The following is a 21,503-nucleotide window of genomic DNA, read 5'->3' as shown; positions in this document are numbered from 1 at the left end:
GTGGGCACGGACTGCTTCATTATCTGAGGGGTTTCGAATGGAACTGAACACTGTGCAATCGTCAGCGAACATCCCCGTTTCTGACCTTATGATGGAGGGAAGGTCATTGATGAAGCGACTGAAGATGGTTGGGCCTAGGACACTGCCTTGAGGAACTCCTGTAGCAATGCCCTTGGGCTGAGATGATTGGCCTCCAACAACCATTACCATCTTCCTTTGTGCTAGGTACAACTCCAGCTACTGGAGATTTTGCCCCTGATTCCCATTGACTTCAATTTTACCAGAGCTCGTTGGAGCTACACTCGGTCAAATACTGCCTTGATGTCAAAGGCAGTCACTCTCACCTCAACTCTGGAATTCAGCTCTTGTCTGTGTTTGGACCAAGGCTGTAATGAGGTCTGGAGCTGAGTGGTCCTGGCGGAACCCAAACTGAGCATCGGTGAGCAGGTTATTGGTGAGTAAGTGCTGCTTGATAGCACTGTCGACGACACCTTCCATCACTTTGCTGATGATTGAGAGTCTACTGATGGGGCGGTAATTCCCGGATTGGATTTGTCCTGCTTAGATTAGAAACAACAGGGACCTGAGCACTCGTTACCCTCACTCGTTACATTTCCCCACCTGACAATACTTCCCTCTCTTTCAGCAAATTCCTTATCCACATCCAAATTTTAGCTTTTTTTTTATTCGTTCACGGGATGTGGGCGTCGCTGGCAAGGCCGGCATTTATTGCCCATCCCTAGCGAGATTTTTACAACTGAGTGGCTTACTAGGCCATTTCAGAGGGCAATTAAGAATCAACCCTAAAGGACATTAGTGAACCAGATGGGTTTTTACGACAATCCGGTAGTTTCATGGCTATCATTACTGATACTAGTATTTTAATTCCAGATTTTTTTTTATTTAATTAATTGAATTTAAATTCGCCAGCCACCGTGGCGGGATTTGAACTCGTGACTCTGGATTTTAGTCCAGGCCTCTGGATTACTAGCCCAGTAACATAACCACTATGCTACCGTACCCGCATAAAGATAGTGTTTCAGGTGGATGACCTTTAATTAGAACTGCATCAGTAGTTCCACACAGTATTTATTTGACTTTCTTGGATATATCTGCTGCTATTGTTCAAACGCACATTTCTTGAACAAAGTTAAGCAAAACCTGTGGAGATGCCGGGGATTGAACCCGGGGCCTCATACATGCGAAGCATGCGCTCTACCACTGAGCTACATCCCCTCCTACTGTATCAAGATGGGTCAAGCAGGAACTTCGCTTTTTAAAACGATTGGCCGTCATTTTTAAAGTAATCGTCAACTTCGTTCCCAATTGATTCCATATTTTTTCCTGTTATCAGGGTAAGGCTATTGGGTCTAATTAGCCATGTTAGTTTCACTGTCGTCTTTGAAAATTGTAAACAATTTTACAACACCAAGTTATAGTCCAGCAATTTTATTTTAAATTCACAAGCTTTCGGAGACTTCCTCCTTCCTCAGGTAAATGTTTCAGGAGCTCCTTGAAGCCTACGCATTTATACATATAGAACAATACATGGTGTTTACAGACTGCCCCTGCAACTGCCCGTTGCCAAGGCAATCACCGTGTTCAGACAGAGAGGTGTCACCTGCAGAACCCCCGAATACACATTCAACAAAAAAACAAACAGGGAAAAAAAACAGAGAAAAAAAAGAGAGAGGCAGAAACATCCGGAAAGGCAGAGAGAGCCAGCAAATGACCCATTATATTAAAAACAGATAACATTTGTTCGCTGGTGGGGTAACGTGTAGCGTGACATGAACCCAAGATCCCGGTTGAGGCCGTCCTCATGGGTGCGGAACTTGGCTATCAATTTCTGCTCGACGATTTTGCGTTGTCGTGTGTCTCGAAGGCCGCCTTGGAGTACGCTTACCCGAAGGTCGGTAGATGAATGTCCATGACTGCTGAAGTGTTCCCCGACTGGGAGGGAACCCTCCTGTTTGGTGATTGTTGCGCGGTGTCCGTTCATCCGTTGTCGCAGCGTCTGCATGGTCTCGCCAATGTACCATGCTCTGGGGCATCCTTTCCTGCAACGTATGAGGTAGACAACGTTGGCCGAGTCACAGGAGTATGAACCATGCACCTGGTGGGTGGTGTCCTCTCGTGTGATGGTGGTATCTGTGTCGATGATCTGGCATGTCTTGCAGAGGTTACCGTGGCAGGGTTGTGTGGCGTCATGGACGCTGTTCTCTTGAAAGCTAGGTAATTTGCTGCGAACGATGGTCTGTTTGAGGTTGGGTGGCTGTTTAAAGGCGAGTAGTGGAGGTGTGGGGATGGCCATAGCGAGGTGTTCGTCGTCATTGATGACATGTTGAAGGCTGCGGAGAACATGGCGTAGTTTCTCCGCTCCGGGGAAGTACTGGACGACAAAGGGTACTCTGTTGGTTGCGTCCCGTGTTAGTCTCCTGAGGAGGTCTATGCGATTTTTTGCTGTGGCCCGTCGGAACTGTCGATCGATGAGTCGAGCGTCATATCCCGTTCTTACTAGGGCGTCTTTCAGCGTCTGTAGGTGTCCATCGCGTTCCTCCTCGTCTGAGCAGACCCTGTGTATTCGCAGGGCCTGTCCATAGGGGATGGCCTCTTTGACGTGGTTAGGGTGGAAGCTGGAAAAGTGGAGCATCGTGAGGTTGTCCGTGGGCTTGCGGTAGAGTGAGGTGCTGAGGTGCCCGTCTTTGATGGAGATTCGTGTGTCCAAGAAAGAAACTGATTCTGAGGAGTAGTCCATGGTGAGCTTGATGGTGGGATGGAACTTGTTGATGTTATCGTGTAGTCTCTTTAGTGATTCCTTGCCGTGGGTCCATAGAAAGAAAATGTCGTTGATGTATCTGGTGTATAGTGTTGGTTGGAGGTCTTGTGCAGTGAAGAAGCTGAGGGCAGCGACCCTCCGGAGGAGTCCAGTTTGACTCTTTCCTCTTCGGTTGCTGTACCGCGGATCCCTCTGTCTGCTGTTCCGGATCGTCGATTGTCTCATTGGGTTCGCTGCTGAAATCTTGGGGTTTGTGGTAGAATTCCCGGAGCCTCATTCTCCTGATGAATTCCTCTGTGTCCGCCGCGAGACTAGTGGAGTCCATTTTGGTAGTGGGGCAGAAATTGAGCCCTCGGCTGAGAACTTCGATTTCGTCTGGTTGAAGGGTGTGGTCGGATAAATTGACAATAGACTTCCCTGTGGTTGCAACCGTGGTACCAGGGGAAGCTTGGTCGTTGCTGGTGGTGATGCAGAGTTTCTCAAGCTTCCTGCTCTTGGTTTTCATGTAGGCAGCGTAGTTCCGTTGCCTCGTCGCTGCCCTCAGCTGGACATGTATGCTCAAGCTGTCAGGAAATGCGTCAATGCCAGATTCATCAGCCGCACTCAGAAGACAGTCCAGAATGTCACCCGAGCACAACGCAACGCCATCAACGCTCTCAAGACCAACCGCAACATCGTCATCAAACCAGCAGACAAAGGAGGAGCCATAGTCATACAGAACAGAACAGACTATTGCAAAGAAGCATACCGACAACTGGACAACCAAGAACACTACAGACGGTTACCCGCAGATCCGACCAAAGAACACACCCACCAGCTCAACAAACTGATCAAGACCTTCGATCCAGACCTTCAAAGCATCCTACGCACTCTCATCCCACGTAATCCCCGCGTGGGAGACTTCTACTGCCTCCCAAAGATACACAAAGCCAACACACCCGGACGTCCCATCGTATCAGGCAACGGAACCCTGTGTGAGAACCTCTCTGGATACATCGAGGGCATCCTGAAACCCATCGTACAGGGAACCCCCAGCTTCTGTCGCGACACTACAGACTTCCTACAAAAACTCAGTACCCACGGACCAGTTGAACCAGGAACACTTCTCACCACGATGGACGTCTCGGCACTATACACCAATATCCCCCACGATGACGGCATCGCTGCGACAGCATCAATACTCAACACCAACAACAGCCAATCTCTGGAAGCCATCCTACAACTCATCCGCTTCATCCTGGATCACAATGTCTTCACCTTCGATAACCAGTTCTTTACCCAAACACACGGAACAGCCATGGGGACCAAATTCGCACCCCAATACGCCAACATTTTCATGCACAAGTTCGAGCAGGACTTCTTCACTGCACAAGACCTCCAACCAACACTATACACCAGATACATCGACGACATTTTCTTTCTATGGACCCACGGCAAGGAATCACTAAAGAGACTACACGATAACATCAACAAGTTCCATCCCACCATCAAGCTCACCATGGACTACTCCTCAGAATCAGTTTCTTTCTTGGACACACGAATCTCCATCAAAGACGGGCACCTCAGCACCTCACTCTACCGCAAGCCCACGGACAACCTCACGATGCTCCACTTTTCCAGCTTCCACCCTAACCACGTCAAAGAGGCCATCCCCTATGGACAGGCCCTGCGAATACACAGGGTCTGCTCAGACGAGGAGGAACGCGATGGACACCTACAGACGCTGAAAGACGCCCTAGTAAGAACGGGATATGACGCTCGACTCATCGATCGACAGTTCCGACGGGCCACAGCAAAAAATCGCATAGACCTCCTCAGGAGACTAACACGGGACGCAACCAACAGAGTACCCTTTGTCGTCCAGTACTTCCCCGGAGCGGAGAAACTACGCCATGTTCTCCGCAGCCTTCAACATGTCATCAATGACGACGAACACCTCGCTATGGCCATCCCCACACCTCCACTACTCGCCTTTAAACAGCCACCCAACCTCAAACAGACCATCGTTCGCAGCAAATTACCTAGCTTTCAAGAGAACAGCGTCCATGACGCCACACAACCCTGCCACGGTAACCTCTGCAAGACATGCCAGATCATCGACACAGATACCACCATCACACGAGAGGACACCACCCACCAGGTGCATGGTTCATACTCCTGTGACTCGGCCAACGTTGTCTACCTCATACGTTGCAGGAAAGGATGCCCCAGAGCATGGTACATTGGCGAGACCATGCAGACGCTGCGACAACGGATGAACGGACACCGCGCAACAATCGCCAAACAGGAGGGTTCCCTCCCAGTCGGGGAACACTTCAGCAGTCATGGACATTCATCCACCGACCTTCGGGTAAGCGTACTCCAAGGCGGCCTTCGAGACACACGACAACGCAAAATCGTCGAGCAGAAATTGATAGCCAAGTTCCGCACCCATGAGGACGGCCTCAACCGGGATCTTGGGTTCATGTCACGCTACACGTTACCCCACCAGCGAACAAATGTTATCTGTTTTTAATATAATGGGTCATTTGCTGGCTCTCTCTGCCTTTCCGGATGTTTCTGCCTCTCTCTTTTTTTTCTCTGTTTTTTTTCCCTGTTTGTTTTTTTGTTGAATGTGTATTCGGGGGTTCTGCAGGTGACACCTCTGTCTGAACACGGTGATTGCCTTGACAACGGGCAGTTGCAGGGGCAGTCTGTAAACACCATGTATTGTTCTATATGTATAAATGCGTAGGCTTCAAGGAGCTCCTGAAACATTTACCTGAGGAAGGAGGAAGTCTCCGAAAGCTTGTGAATTTAAAATAAAATTGCTGGACTATAACTTGGTGTTGTAAAATTGTTTACAATTGTCAACCCCAGTCCATCACCGGCATCTCCACATCACGTCTTTGAAAATGTTTTTGTTTCCAATCCTTTTATTCATTGACTTCCTCCTGATGATTGTAAGTACCGTGTACATTTCAGTGGGTAGTTTTGAATCTGTGCTGCATTGATGGGCAACTTGTGCCCAGTTTTCTGATGTACTCTAGCAGTGGGCAAGGCTTCCCCCAACAGCAATGCAGACTAGTAAAATTACCCCTTGTCATCCCTAATCTCACCTGGCATTCTCAGCTGTATGCACACCATCCCTAGGGATTCATTGATAAATCTTAAGCCTAGGACATCCTTACAAATGATAGTCATTAAAATTTTGTTGATGGACCTTCTATGATGGGTGGTATGCTACTAGTTTCCTCTTTATGCAGTGCAGAAAGGAAATCAACTAATAATTGGAGAAGTAACTACTCTATTAGCCATGTGCAGTATAGTTTCTGTTTGTCTTACAGACGTGTGTTTTTCAGAATTGAGATGTTTGGTAGATGACTGATTATTTTTAGCCACTAGATGGTGCTCTTTACATTTTCCAGTTATCTAAAATACTAGTTGTACTTGGATTGAATATTCAAATGAATTGTGATGTGTGATATTTGCATTTTTGAAAAGAACACGGATAACCAGGCATGTAAACTATAATGGCAAGTTATTTTTGAAGCGTTTTGAATGATACAGTTTGGTAACTATACAAGCTGGGTTTTAATCTGAATGTTAACTTGTAAGATAATAGCTGAGGTAAGCCTCATAAATTACATTAAGCTACAGATTATACCCAGATTAAAGATTTGCATTGCTATGTAAAACTGAGTTTCATAATTGGCTCAATCTCACCTCAACAGAACTTGATACATGTGCAATCAGTCCTATAATTCTGAATTTGCTGCCAGCTAGAATGACTACTGCTTCCTGGTCAAATCCATTTTAAATCAATGTTCCTCCTTTTTTCACTAAAGATTGCAGTTTCTCAGTGCAGTTAAGAGGTTTGTTATGTTTCTTGTCACAGCACTAGTTTGTCATTTCTCTGGTTTTCTGGGTGTGAATACACAAGACAAGACTTAGCATTTGTCAGGTTGTCTCATTAGACATTTTAGCGCAGTACTGAGGGAGTGCTGCATTGTCGGGTTGCCGTCTTTCAGATGAGATATTAAACAAAGGGTCTACCTGCCTGTTCAGGTAAAGGGTCCCGTGACAGTATTTGAAGAGTAACAGGGAGTTCTGCTGGTGTACTGGCTAACATTCCTCCTTCAACCAACACTATCAAAAACAGATTATCTAGTTGCTGCATGTGGAACTTTGCTGTGTGCAGAATTGGCTGCTGGTTTGACTACATAAACAACTGCACTTCAAAAGTTATTGGTTGAAAAGTGCTTTGAAACATTCTGAGGATGTCATGAGGTGCTGTATAATAAGCTACTGTATGAAGTAGTCCTGTGAAACATCATGTAAGAGAACAAGAATGAAAAACCTTGGCCAGCAGTGGCTGGTAGCTAAAATTGTAGCAAGAGGAATGTCATGCGAATACATTTAGCACTCATCTGATATTGCAAACTGTAAATTTTAGGCTTGTGTGCTGAACTCTTTCCTCCTTTTAAGCAGAATGTAAATACGGATTTTTCACATTTTTCTACATGCTTTGCCTTTTCATTGGAAACTTCTATACTGTTACCTACTTTTAATGCATTCCTAAATGTTCAGTTGTGATGCACAGTTTTATGAAACTTGAGGTAATTAGGTGGAAGTGTGATACACACACACACAAATGACTTCAGATTCAAATTGCTACATTCTCCTTTATTTAAAACACTAATCATAGCAAAACAATACCTGATAAAATATAAAATCAACCCAAGGATGTTAATACTTCTGTGGTGGACATTAACATCAGTTAAGTATAGAATGCAATTAATTTCATTTTATAGCTACAGCTAGTTATGTAAAGTTTAGTCATTTTTGTATCACTGAAGTTCAAAATTGTAGGTTCTGTAGATGCTAATACTGAGTTACACTTAATCACTTACAGCATTTAAATACTGGATTACTGGGGTAGAGAGGAGGCTTATTATCTGAGTTTTGGAACCCCGTAGCAGAGTTAGCATCAGTGCTGAAGTTCCTCAGTGGCTATTTTGTCTGTAGCGGAGAATCATAAGAGCCTTATTCAGCATTTGTGATGATATCCTGTGGCCTCCTGGGTTGGGGTAGTTGGGTGGGCTGTTCTGATACTGGTTTCTTAGTATTTCGGGGCCAGGGGAGCATTGTAGGGTGCTCCCATAGAGCAGGAGTGAGTTTTTTAAGCTAGTATACAGGTTTGCTGATGGGAACCGACAAATAGTTGAATTCCTGATAGTTTTTCCTCATTCCTCTATGCTTGCTCAGAGCCCCTGCTGTGCAGCAGCAGTCCACTGTGTACCCTACTCTGATTCCAGCTGCATCCACTCTCACCCCCAGGCACAGGGAGGCCAAGTCAGAATGACCCACTTAGATGGAGTCAGCTCACACAAAGGCAGAAGTCAGAAAAATGTACCCAAACTAGCTACTCAGAGCTCTAAAAATATATGTAATGTTAACTAGATTAATTCCTATCACAGTTAATAATTCTGTTGGTTAACCCCCGATTGGCTTCTGTAGGATTGGAAAATTGGAGCCTGCAGGCCAAATATCTCAGATACCCTTGTGGTAGGGTGCTTGTCTTTTTTTTAATCCCCTGGCAGCCAGCCACTTTTCATTGCTCTTGCTGATCCTAATGACCTAGTTGAGATCATTAGCTTGCTATGTTGGGGTAAATCTGAGTATGAATCTCATTTTCAGCTGACACTGGGTATGGAGAACAAGCAGGAGAGGAGGTGGCTCATGGAGAAAAACAGCAGCACATAACTGATAGCACAGAAAATTGGCCTGTAACCGTGATTCTGTAGTGTGGATTCTAAATTGAAATCTGAGCTTTAGTCAATTTAGATACAAAATACGACTGGCAACACTTATAGAAATAAATAAAGGATGCATGTTAGTTCTCCCCTCTTTGCTCTATTGCCCACAAAATAGCAGACAATTAATTTGTTTCTAGGCATATGCCAATTTTGTCTGCCTCTCCCTCCAGGGGAAAGTGCCTGGTTTTACCAGTTCTTCCCACTTTTCTTCACTTGGCAACGCAACTGAGATCAGAAACATATGATGAGGTCTAAGCTTGTGACTTCCATTGCCCTGCACTATGTGTAGGCAGGCATTGCAGTGTTGTGTTCTACATTATCTCCATTTTAACTGAAAAGCAATTTTAGTTGAGAAGAAAGTAATTTACCTATAGGCAACAGTTATTCAAATTAATTTCTAGTAAAAAGGGTGACTTAAAGTAATTGGAAATAGGTTGATCACAATTCAGGATTTTATAAATTATATAATCACCATCTGTGAATTCTGCTAAGTGGTCCTTTTTATTTCACACTGCTGTCACCTTCATAGCTGAATGTCATCATCTTGAATGTTCAAATCGGTCTTGGCAATATGTCAGGCTGTGGGTGGGGGTCATCTTTCAATTGTCCTAGCTATTCTTGATCTCTTTCCTAGAAAAGCCTCAACAGACCGGCAGATCTTTAGTCCTTAGCTAAAGGAATATTTTTAGACTATCTTGCTAAAATCGCACTGAAAATAGTATGGCAATGATTTATTCTGCTCATGGGCTTACTAATGAACTTGAGCTTGATACAATAAATATATTCAGGCTTGTTTGTAGACTTTCTGCTTTTCAGTGCTTAGTTTTCTTGATATTTGAAGTTTGATTTTTTTTCTTTGTGTTGTTTCTGCATGCATTATATAAGTCGTTCTTTCTTTGATGGTGCATTTGCCACTGCTGTCATTTTGCAAAGCAGGCTGAAAATACTCTAATGAGATAAGGCTGATTATAAACCAACAAACTGGTTTATTTTGCATGAAATATATGAATGAACTGCATATAGTTTTCCAGTAAGGGACATCTATTTCCTACTCTGTTTTGTGCCACATGAAAATGAGAAAATACATAACTCTACCACTTTTTAGGCAGAACTCACTCACAAGCTAACTATGATACTCCCTGGCCACTGAATCCCTCTGTTATAGGCTGTATGCTTTCTTACCTCAGCATGCAATTAGACAAACTTGCTCCTTTCCCTTCCCTCCCTAAAAGGAAAGAAAACAAAAGACTGTTCTTCGATCCCTTCCCCATCTCTGGGTGTCGTGGATTGGTCTGTCAAACCATCAATCAAAGTTGCCACCTTGAAAGAAACATTGCTCCCCTGGTGTGAAGCTTGCAGCACCAGTATGCCTGTTCAATCAAGCGCCCCTGTCAAGCGTACAGAATATAAATCCATTCTACCACAATGGCAATAAGTACCTAGGACGAAGCATTACCAAATTACATTGTCTCAAAATGAATGCATTATGCAAAAGTCTATGATGGTTCTAATGGCTGGCCCATCTGGATTTCCACCGAGGAACCATCCTAATCAACATTCTGAATGGCTAATGCATCTCTGGTATTTAACTATTTGTAAGTGGATTCTGACCTTGTATCAATATCATAAATTAAAACGAAATTCCTTACAGGCCAAATAGATAAAAGTCCTAAATATTGCACAAGCCAGTATTGCAGAAAAGTGCTCAACTGGAATTATTCTGCGCCAACATTGTTTACTAAATTGGCATTTAAGCATTATAAGAGCATTGCAAAGTTTTGAAAAAAATGCGCATTTTATATTTAAAAACTTAGAAATGTTTTGTGTCGCTTTCACCTCTGTTATAGTATCATAATAGGTACAGCACAGGAGGAGGCCATTCAGCCCAATATGCCTGTGCTGGCACTATCCATTTAGTCCCATTCCGCTGCTCTTTCCCCAAAGCCCTGTAAATTTTTTCCCTTGAAGTATTTATCCAATTCCCTTTTGAAAGTTACTATTGAATCTGCTTCCACTACCCATTCAGGTAGTCCATTCCACATCATTACAACTCGCTGCGATAAAAAAAATGTTTCCTCATGTTGCATCTGGCTCTTTTGCCGATCACCATAAATCTGTGTCTCTGGTTACTGACCTTTCTGCCACTGGAAACAGCTTCTCCTTGTTTACTCTTTCAAAACCGTTCATGATTTTGAACACCTCTATCAAATCTCCCCTTAACCTTCTCTGCTCTAAGGAACAGAGAGAACCCCAGCTTCTCTGGTCTCTCTACATAACAAAGTTCCTCGTCCATGGCACCATTCTAGTAAGTCTCTTCTGCACCCTCTCTAAGGCCTTGACATCCTTCTTAAAGTGTGGTGCTTTACACAGTACTCCAGCTGGGACCTAACCAGTGTTTTATAAAGATTTAGCATAATTTCCTTGCTTTTGTACTCTATGCCCCTATTAATAAAGCCCAGGATCCCATATGCTTAGTTTGATGATCATGTTCGGGTAGAACATTGCCTCATCCCATATATTGAGGTATCCTTTTCTTCAGTCTGTTCAAATGCTTCTCTGGAACTGCCCAGATATATCCTTTCTGAATTTTCATAATGTTGTGAAATGGTATGCATTGACATATAACTTGTGGACAGATAGATGTGTAATTTTACTTACAGTACCAGGCCATTTTACTTATTGAGGAAGAAATGTGGAATCACTTCTGATTTGACAAGTTTGTATTTTTATTCTTAAAGTTCCCCAGTCCATAGTTAGCTTAAGACAATTGTTTAATACAGCAGAGTTCCGTTGAAATATACTACTGCTGAAGAACACATTGACTGTAGCAAGTGTCCGAAGGCACTGATGGTGATGTTAAAAATAACCTATGGATTTAAAATTAAATTAGAAGTGGTAGTACTAAGTGGCATGAGTTGTATCTGATTTAGCTTTTGTCACTTCATCAAAGGACTGTTTTGTACTAGCTATAAAATTTTTTTGGTATCATCTTACTCAGTAGTTTCACCACTCCAAAAAGGATGGTGTGGCATTACCTTTGAAGAGCCAGTAAATGTGTCCTAGCTCAATCTGTGCAGGTATTGAAGAAAATGTTTTCTGGGCCTCTTATTTTTTAGTTTCTAACTTTCTGAAACTATGAATTGTTTTTTTCTGTGCCAGTTATTTTTCTTCCACTCTTCTAATGTCATTGACTCCTTGCTAGTAGTGTCCTACTCAAATCATGTGTACCTATGAACTGGTATTTTTTCTCTGCCACTCCTTCCATCCCCCCAGCCCGTTCAACCTCTTGCCGTACCCATGTATGAGCCTTGACGATGAATGTTAGCAGGCTGTTTGCAGCGGAAGGGGGTAGCACAGCCAAGTTTGATCCATAGAACCATAGAAAAGATGCAGCACAGAAGGGGGCCATTCGGCCAGGTGCCCATTCTAATCCCACCTTCCAGCACCCGGTCCGTAGCCCTGCAGTTTACAGCACTTTAGGTGCAGGTCCAGGTACTTTTTAAAAGAGTTGAGGGTCCCTGCCTCTACCATCAATTCGGGCAGTGAATTCCAGATATCCACCACCCTCTGGGTAAAAAAGTTTTTCCTCATGTCCCCTCTAATCCTTCCGCCAATCAGCTCAAATCTATGTCCTCTAGTTCTTGAACTCTCCACTAGGGGAAACAGGTACTCCCTGTCCACTCTAACTAGGCCCCTCATAATTTTGTACACCTCAATCAAGTCTCCCCTCAGCCTCCTCTGCTCCAAGGAAAACAACCCCAGCCTATCCAATCTCTCCTCGTAGCTGCAATTACATCCTTCCTGTAATGTGGTGATCAGAACTGTGCACAATACTCCAGCTGTGGCCTGACCAGCGTTTTATACAGTTCCATCATTATATCCCTGCTTTTGTACTCTATACCTCGGCTAATAACGGAGAGCATTCCGTATGCCTTCTTCAAAACCTTTTCTATCTGTACTGCCACCTTCAGGGACCTGTGCACATGCACTCCAAGATAGAATCATAGAAGTTACAACATGGAAACAGGCCCTTCGGCCCAACATGTCCATGTCGCCCAGTTTATACCACTAAGCTAGTCCCAATTGCCTGCACTTGGCCCATATCCCTCGATACCCATCTTCCCCATGTAACTGTCCAAATGCTTTTTAAAAGACAAAATTGTACCCGCCTCTACTACTGCCTCTGGCAGCTCGTTCCAGACACTCACCACCCTTTGAGTGAAAAAATTGCCCCTCTGGATCCTTTTGTATCTCTCCCCTCTCACCTTAAATCTGTGCCCCCTCGTTATAGACTCCCCTACCTTTGGGAAAAGATTTTGACTATCGACCTTATCTATGCCCCTCATTATTTTATAGACTTCTATAAGATCACCCCTTAACCTCCTACTCTCCAGGGAATAAAGTCCCAGTCTGTCTAACCTCTCCCTGTAAGTCAAACCATCAAGTCCCGGTAGCATCCTAGTAAATCTTTTCTGCACTCTTTCTAGTTCAATAATATCCTTTCTATAATAGGGTGACCAGAACTGTACACAGTACTCCAAGTGTGGCCTCACCAATGCCCTGTACAACTTCAACAAGACATCCCAACTCCTGCATTCAATGTTCTGACCAATGAAACCAAGCATGCTGAATGCCTTCTCACTTCCTCTACCCCTCTCAGTACGTTCCCGTTTACTGCTATTCCCTTTTACTGTTTGCCCTCTCTAAGTGCGTTACCTCACACTTCTCCGGGTTGAACTCCATTTGCCACTTTTCCACCCACTGCACCAACCCATTGATACCTTCTTGGAGTCTACAGCTATCCTCTTCACTATCAACTACACGGCCAATTTTTGTGTCGTCTGCAAATTTGCCAATCATGCCTCCTACATTCAAGTCCAAATCATTAATATATACCAAAAACAGCAAGGGACCCAACACTGAGCCCTGTGGCACACCACTGGAAACGGATTTCCATTCGCAAAGACATCCATCGATTTTTACCCTTTGTTTCCTGTTACTGAGCCAATTTTAGATTCAATTCACCACATTTCCCTGTATCCCATGGGCTTTTACCTTTCTGACCAGTCTGCCATGTGGGACCTTATCAACCGCCTTACTAAAATCCATGTAGACAACATCCACTACACTATCCTCATCAATCCTCCTTGTCACTCCCTCAAAGAATTCAATCAGATTTGTAAGGCATGACCTTCCCTGAACAAATCCATGCTGACTATCCCTGATTAAATCATGCCTTTCCAAGTGACAGTTTATCCTATCTCTCGGTATTGATTCTAAAAGTTTGCCCACCACCGAGGTAAGACAGACTGACCGGCCTATAATTGTTCGGCCTTTCCCTCGTACCCTTTTTAAACATGTGTGGACACTTCCAGCAGGGGCCACTGGATAGTGATCAGGAATAGAAACCCTCACCAAATTTTCCCTACCTAACCTGTGGTATTGATACTAATTGTAGCAACCCTACTCACATCTCCATTGAAATCATTTAACTCAGCACAGATCAGGGATCGAACGTGGGGCTTTATTACCTGGTTTTAAATTGCAATTCACTCTTAACTTTGACAGGGTTGTTTATCAGCCAACAATGGCAAAAATAAAGTTAATGACTTTGTAGCTGAAAATGCAGGGCAACAAATTCTGAATATCCATTTAATTCAACAGTATGTTAAAAAGAAATCGCAAAAATCCAGCAGTAAGGATGCAGAGTTTGTGTGTGTGTGCACGCGCGCGCGCGCAGGATTTGGAGATTGCAGTGCAGGACCTGCTGTTATGTTTTATCTTCTAATGCTGAGAGATTTAGATCCGTTATATCTGGTGAACAAAGTTGTACGCAACTTTTTACAAACTGCTTGTCTTGTTATTGGTTGACTATTTTATTGTGAACAATGTTACAATTGAACAATTTAGCATGACAGATTCCCAATATGATTCTTCCTCTCTAGCTGCAGTTGTATTCTGAAGCTGGTGTTGCACTATTGCTACTCAATGATCCCAGAGATTTTGTGGAACTAACCAAACAGCCTAAGAATAACATGACAATAGAAGGAAAAGAGCTAACAATCAACCCTGTTTATTTACTGTGGGATCTCAGTACCATCAGTCAGGTAGGTCCTTCAAGTATTTATACAACAGCAAATGTGCAAAGTGTGCAGACTTTTTAAGTTGTACTTAATGTCATTTGTATTAAGATTTAAAAAATATATTAAGGATAAAGCATATTCAACTGTTGTCTAATATTGTAATGCCAATATCACAAAAGTTCTTTTTTGTGGAATGACTCCATTTCGTATTGTGAAACAGCAGGAAAGTTTTATTGTGCATATTTCAGATGAAGGAATGTGGCTACCAAGCTCCATATTATGTTGGGGAAAAAAGCAAAATACTGCAGGTGCTGGAAATCTAAAATAAAAACAGAAAATGATGGAAACACTCAGCAAGTTGGGCAGCAAGGGTTACCTTTCTCTCCACATATGCTGCCTAATCTGAGTGTTTCCAACATTTTCTGTTTTTATTCCATATTATACAACAACAACTTGCATTTATATGGCGCCTTTAACATGGTAAAACGTCCCATATTATTGGATTTTATTTTTTTATGCATTCTCGGGATGTAGGTGGCACTGGCAAGGCTGACTTTTATTGTCCTTCCTTAGCTGCCCTGAGAAAGTGGTGGTGGGCCACCTTCTTAAACTGTTACATAGCGGTTTATTATGCTGCTATGTAATATACCCAGGATGAGAAAAGGCCATCATCCCATTTTTTTTCCAGTTCCTTATTTTCACCTTTCTCCCCTCCCCCATCAATAAATTGACTTTCAGACTTTTTGACTTGCCCTGAGAAATATTCATGTCTCATGTCTCCTTATTATAAAAAGGATATAGAAGCATTGGAGAGAGTGCAAACAGATTCACAAGGATGATACCAGAACTGAGAGGATATCCTTATCAGGAAAGGCTTACCAGGCTGGGACTCTATTCCCTAGAAAAGAGAAGGCTGAGGGGTGACCTGATAGAGGTCTTTAAGATAATGAAAGGGTTTGATTGGGTAAACGTGGAGAAAATGTTTCCACTTGTGGGGGAGTCCAAAACTAGATGTCATAAGCATAAAATAGTCGCTAATAAATCCAATAGGGAATTCAGGAGAAACTTCTTTACCCAAAGAGTGGTAAGAATGTGGAACGCGCTACCATAAGGAGTAATTGAGGCAAATAACATAAATGCATTTAAGGGGAAGCTAGATAAGCACATGAGGGAGAAAGGAATAGACAGGTTCCCTGATTGGGTTAGATGAACTAGGGAGGGAAGAGGCTCATGTGGAGCATAAATGCTGGCATAGTTGGGCCGAATGGCCTGTTTTTGTGCTGTAGTTTCGATGTGATTTGATGTCCTGAGCCTACAAAATAGGACGTAAAACATTTAATCAAAACAAACAGGGAATGTTATCTGCTTTGAACTCCTGGACAGAGGATTATAAACCATGTTTTGTAGAACAATAGTTTTATTTTTCATGCATTTCATCATTCTAACATAACCATAAAGATAGTTTTGTAAAGTATGACTTGTATTGGAGTAATCACAAATATAACTTTTACTTTAAAAAACAGTCTATTCTTGGAGAAGGGCAAAAAGGGCTTATTTTCTTATTTTCTAAATGGTAAAAAGCAATAAACTGTGGTGGAGCAGAGAAATTTAGGGGTCTATGTACATAAATCACTAAAAGCTAGTAGAGACAGGTACAAAAAAAATTAAAAAGGCTAATGGAATGTTGGCCTTTATCTCAAATGGGGCTGGAATATAAAGGCATGGAAGTTATGTTACAGTTGCAAAATGCTCTGGTCAGACCGCATTTGGAGTACTGTGTTCAGTTCTGGGGACCGCACCTCAGGAAGGAGATATTGGCCTTGGAAAGGGATATACTGGCCTTGTAAGTGCAGAATGATACCAGGACTAAAAGGGTTAAATTATGAGGACAGGTTGCATAGACTAGGCTTGCATTCCTTTGAGTATAGAAGATTAAGGGGTGATCTAATTGAGGTGTTTAAGATGATTAGGGGATTTGATAGGGTAGATAGAGAAAAATGATTTCTTTTGGTGGGGGAGTCCAGAACAAGGGGGCATAACCTTAAAATTAGAGCTAGGTAGTTCAGGAGCGAAGTCAGGAAGCACTTCTTCACACAAGTGGAAATCTGGAACTCACTTCCCCCCCCCCCCCCACCCCCACAAAGAGCTGTTGAGTCCAGGGGCTAGGTCAATTGAAAATTTCAAAACTGCAATTGATAGGTAAGGATATTAAGGGATATGGAACCAAGGCAGGTAAATGGAGTTCAGATACAGATCAGCCAAGATCTAATTTAATGACAGAACAGGCTCGAGGGGCTGAATGGCCTACTCCTGTTCCTATGCAAGGACTGATGAAAGTGTAGAGACAAGTAAAAATTAAAATATCCTCTGGATTGCAAGTGATTCTTTTTCTTTTTCACTGTACTTTTAAAGCATTTGAAGTCTAAATTAGTTGTGTGATAGTCTACTGAAAAATTCAGAATGTTTTTTTTTCATAGACTTGAACCAAAAAAGACAGAAGAATTGGACTGGGCATCAATTCCACAAGAAACCTTTTTTATTACTGCTATTAGTTTTCTCACAGTTGAATATGTGCACAGTTTACTATTTTCCAATTGATTTATTGGATGATGCTTATTGGTTATATTTATTTTAACGAGTTAGAATTTTCTGTTCCAATTGTAATTCTTTGAATTGTTGTCAATGTATAATCTTCCTGTGAAACTTTTCACAGATATGTTGAATAATATATTCTGGTTTGAAAAATAGGGAGCACCTGCTATCAAATAACCAAGTTTGATCACCTTTTTACAAGTACTTTTGTGGCAGTTATATGTTTTTGGATTTATTTTACACTCCCTGAGGCATGCACTAACTCCTCTCAAGAGGGCAGCAAGGTTTATCCCAATTACTTTGGTGATGCTGCTGTTGATTAGGCAGTGAGCAGGTTTATGTGCCCAGTTAAATGTCTGCCCCTTCTCTTTCCCCCACCAATCAGTGGGACAGTGCTAGGTTCTGCTGAGTCCATCCCTCTTGACAGCTGAGGTTGGAAATGTACCGTGTGGGGAATTATAAGTGTGCACTCACATCACACCATTTGGACTTAACATGTTCTAATTTTTTTTAATAACATACCCCCTTATTGTGAGTATGTAAAACCTTCTGAAAAAGTAATTGAAATGCTTATTTAGCTGTAAAATAACTCACTGTTCTGGAAATCCATTCTTGTTTAATGTTGGTTCATTAAATGTTTTGTTTGTAAATTTGTTCCAATAAGCATTTAAAAATTGGGCTATGTTGTAACTAAACATGAAAATTATCAAAATATTACTGTTAAATTTCAAGCTTACATAGTACAATTGGGTTAGTTGTGGAGATCATTTATGATTTTACTAAAAGAATTATTGTAGTTTACGTGCACTTGATAGCTGTAACAGAGCAAGTCCATTCATCACCAGCTTCACTCTTCTCCACAAGTCCAAGCAGGATGATGATATTTCAGCCAGTCGATTTGAGGACAATGAGGAATTACGATATTCTTTGCGTTCTGTGGAGAGATACGCACCTTGGATTCGACACGTCTTTATTGTGACAAATGGTCAGATTCCTTCCTGGCTAAACTTGGACAATCCTCGTGTTACAATAGTAACACACCAGGCAAGTTCCTTTTTTATTTATTTTCAGTAGAGATATAGGAGTAACATTGCCAATTAAGGTAAAACCATAATCCTGTGGGTATAGAGAAATAGCAAGCAATGGGATAAAAGGAGACACATCAAAGTCAATAACAAAGTACAGGTAAAACATCCTAGTCTGTTTTTTCTGCTGTGTGTAAACTGTAGAATACACACCAATGGCTAGGAACACAGGAATGTACAGGACCGGAAAAGACCATTACAATCGATCTGACCAAACCCAGTGTCTGGGAGATGTATCCCATGACATTGCTCATACTCCTGTATCAAATTTGGCTCCAGGCACTTAACCAACTCTCTCTTGACTTTGCTGATACGATCACCTCACACTGCTTCTCTTGCAAGTCCATTCATAGATTCATTACAATCTGTGTATAGTTTCACATCGTTCACCTGACGAAGGGGGAAGCCTCCGAAAGCTTGTGAATTTAAAATAAAATTGCTGGACTATAACTTGGTGTTGTAAAATTGTTTACAATTGTCAACCCCAGTCCATCACCGGCATCTCCACATCATAGTTAAATCTCAACTGTCTTTACATCCTCCTACCCTCTTGTTTTAGTATCTGCTGTTGCACACTGTGTTGATGCCTTCAGTGATCTATTCACCAGTGCTGCTAAATCCCTCTCCTGTGTCGTGTCGTGTAGGTTAACACCATTTAGGTTATAAACCCCTGTTTATTATCCTTTTCCAATCTCTACTTTACATTTGTCCACTTAGTGACATCAGCCCTGCTCCCCAATCTATCCAGGTCCTTTTGTATTTGATCAAACTGACATTCAATTTTTCAATTTCGGTCTGCTGTGAAAATGCTTTTCAGGAGTTAAATTTGGAACAATACAAAATTTGGTTATATAGGATTGGTTCATCCAATGAATAGTGCCTTTAAGTGCCTTTCATATTTGACCTTTTTTTGCCCCTAGGAAATTTTCAGGAATGTTAGCCATTTGCCAACATTTAGCTCCCCGGCTATTGAAACCCATCTACACCGAATTCCAGGTCTTTCTCAGAAATTCATTTATCTAAATGATGATGTAATGTTTGGAGAGGAAGTGTGGCCTGATGACTTCTACTCTCATTCTAATGGACAAAAGGTAAGCAGTTCTTTTAAACTAGAAACCGAACAAGGTGTACTTTTTCAACAAAAGCTACACAAATCTGGCATTTGAATGTTAATATAACCATTGCAATAATCCTGTTGTTTTGGTTGTGTTAATCAATTAGGTAAATTCAGGGATATCCATTTAATGATTTGAAATTATACATTGATGAGAACATAAGAAATAGGAACAGGAGTAGGTCATACGGCCCCTCGAACCTGCTCCGCCATTCAATGAGATCATGGCTGATCTCCATTTTCCTGCCCTATCCCCATGTCCCTTGATTCCCTTATGTCCAACTGAGGAAACAGGAATATAACTTTCCTGGTGCAACTTATTTGACAATCTATATTTAGCAACTCGTTCAGCTAGTTAGGTTAATATTGCAGAAACCAACCATTACTTTTTTAATTTTAGGTTTATCTCACGTGGCCAGTTCCAAATTGTGCTGATGGATGTCCTGGATCCTGGATTAAAGATGGTTACTGTGATAAGGCTTGCAATAATTCAGCTTGTGACTGGGATGGAGGCGATTGCCTTGGTAGGTTAAATAACTTGGTTCTTTTCTCCTGCGTCCAGTGCAGCACTTTATGGCACATCCACAAAAGCTGAACAGAGTTTAGAGAGGGATGTGGATTTTCATGAACTGGTTAGCACAATAGTTTAGACACTGGCCTTTCAGCTCAAATATCTGGATACAAATCCAATTTATGTGTAAGCTAAGCAAATGAGGAAGAATCTCAAAATCTGCCTTTCTTCTTTGTTCAACCAGCCTCCAAGTGTAAATAAGTCAGGAGTGTGATGGAATACTCTCCACTTTCCTGGATGAGTGCAGCTCCGACAACACTCAAGAAGCTCGACACCTTCCAGGACAAATTAGCCTGCTTGATTGGCACCCCATCCACCACCCTAAACATTCACTGCCTTCACCACCGGCGCACTGGCTGCAGTGTGTACCATCCACAGGATGCACTGCAGCAACTCGCCAAGGCTTCTTCGACAGCACCTCCCAAACCCACGACCTCTACCACCTAGAAGGACAAGAGCAGCAGGTACATGGGAACAACACCTCCTGCACGTTCCCCTCCAAGTCACACACCATCCCGACTTGGAAATACATCGCCGTTCCTTCATCATCGCTGGGTCAGAATCCTGGAACTCCCTTCCTAATAGCACTGTGGGCGAACCTTCACCACACGGACAGCAGTGGTTCAAGAAGGCGGCTCACCACCACCTTCTCAAGGGCAATTAGGGATGGGCAATAAATGCCGGCCTCGCCAGCGACGCCCACATCCCATGAATGAATTTTTAAAAAAATCTCACAAGGGATGGAGAGAGAGGAGGACAATAATCTGGACATATTGTTCCTTTAACAATTGCACAGCCCCACTCTGCCATATAGAAGGCTCCATGGGCTTTGTGCTTAGTTCTTTATTAGACTCTGGTCTTCGTTAGCACTGTTCTCTTGTCTTCCACTTTGGGAAAGTTTGTTTTTCTCTCATTTATTGAATGGACTGCACAGACAGAATTTTTAGCTTTCCAATGCAATGCCTAAGAAACAACTTCTAATTAAGGTTTTTCAAATTTGTTAGCTTATTATGAAGTTTTGTTTTCATTTGCCTGACTTTGGAGTTTGACAGATGCTTCTCCATGTCAGAGAAATTCTGTCCTTGCTGGCATCCAAGGGGTATGTGTACCATTGTCAAGACCATTAAAACTGACTGGGATACATTATGATGGCAATATTATCATACAGAGAAACCTGTACAAATGAACACCTGCAAAAAAATGGACACTCGTTGACAGTCCCAAATAATTTACATTGTAATAGATACAAGCTGCACCTTGAAACAACGGACACTCGCAAATTATGAACTACGGACAGTCTTCATTGCACCAAGTCCGTTTACAACTTGAAACAAGGGACACAGCCAGACATGCGCGTGGACGCAAAATATGCGCACGAGCCCAACCAACCCCACGCAGTACAGTATGGTTGTTTGGGGTCGATGGATTTGTCGCTGGGAACAGGTGCAGGTACAGGCACATCAGTTCTGTTGCTTTCAAAC

The 21,503-nt window shown here is 42.5% G+C and overlaps 1 protein-coding gene and 1 non-coding gene across 6 annotated transcripts in view; one reads left to right on the top strand and one right to left on the bottom strand.

Annotated features, from left to right (window-relative positions):
- gnptab (N-acetylglucosamine-1-phosphate transferase subunits alpha and beta) overlaps positions 1–21,503 on the top strand; it is a 119,167-nt gene that overhangs the window by 51,230 nt on the left and 46,434 nt on the right. For all 5 annotated transcript variants that reach the window (XM_067999242.1, XM_067999240.1, XM_067999239.1 and 2 more), the window contains 4 exons: positions 14,523–14,684; positions 18,117–18,296; positions 19,258–19,428; positions 19,852–19,975. In XM_067999242.1, coding sequence (XP_067855343.1) covers positions 14,523–14,684; positions 18,117–18,296; positions 19,258–19,428; positions 19,852–19,975 — 637 coding nt within the window. The remainder of the gene's footprint in view (positions 1–14,522; positions 14,685–18,116; positions 18,297–19,257; positions 19,429–19,851; positions 19,976–21,503) is intronic.
- On the bottom strand, positions 1,165–1,236 carry trnaa-cgc (transfer RNA alanine (anticodon CGC)). Its single transcript has one exon. It is a non-coding gene; the product is annotated as a tRNA-Ala (tRNA).

The sequence above is a fragment of the Heptranchias perlo genome, chromosome 18, assembly GCF_035084215.1.
Source record: "Heptranchias perlo isolate sHepPer1 chromosome 18, sHepPer1.hap1, whole genome shotgun sequence".
NCBI classification, from domain to species: domain Eukaryota; kingdom Metazoa; phylum Chordata; class Chondrichthyes; order Hexanchiformes; family Hexanchidae; genus Heptranchias; species Heptranchias perlo.
This window is presented reverse-complemented; position numbering and strand designations above follow the sequence as displayed.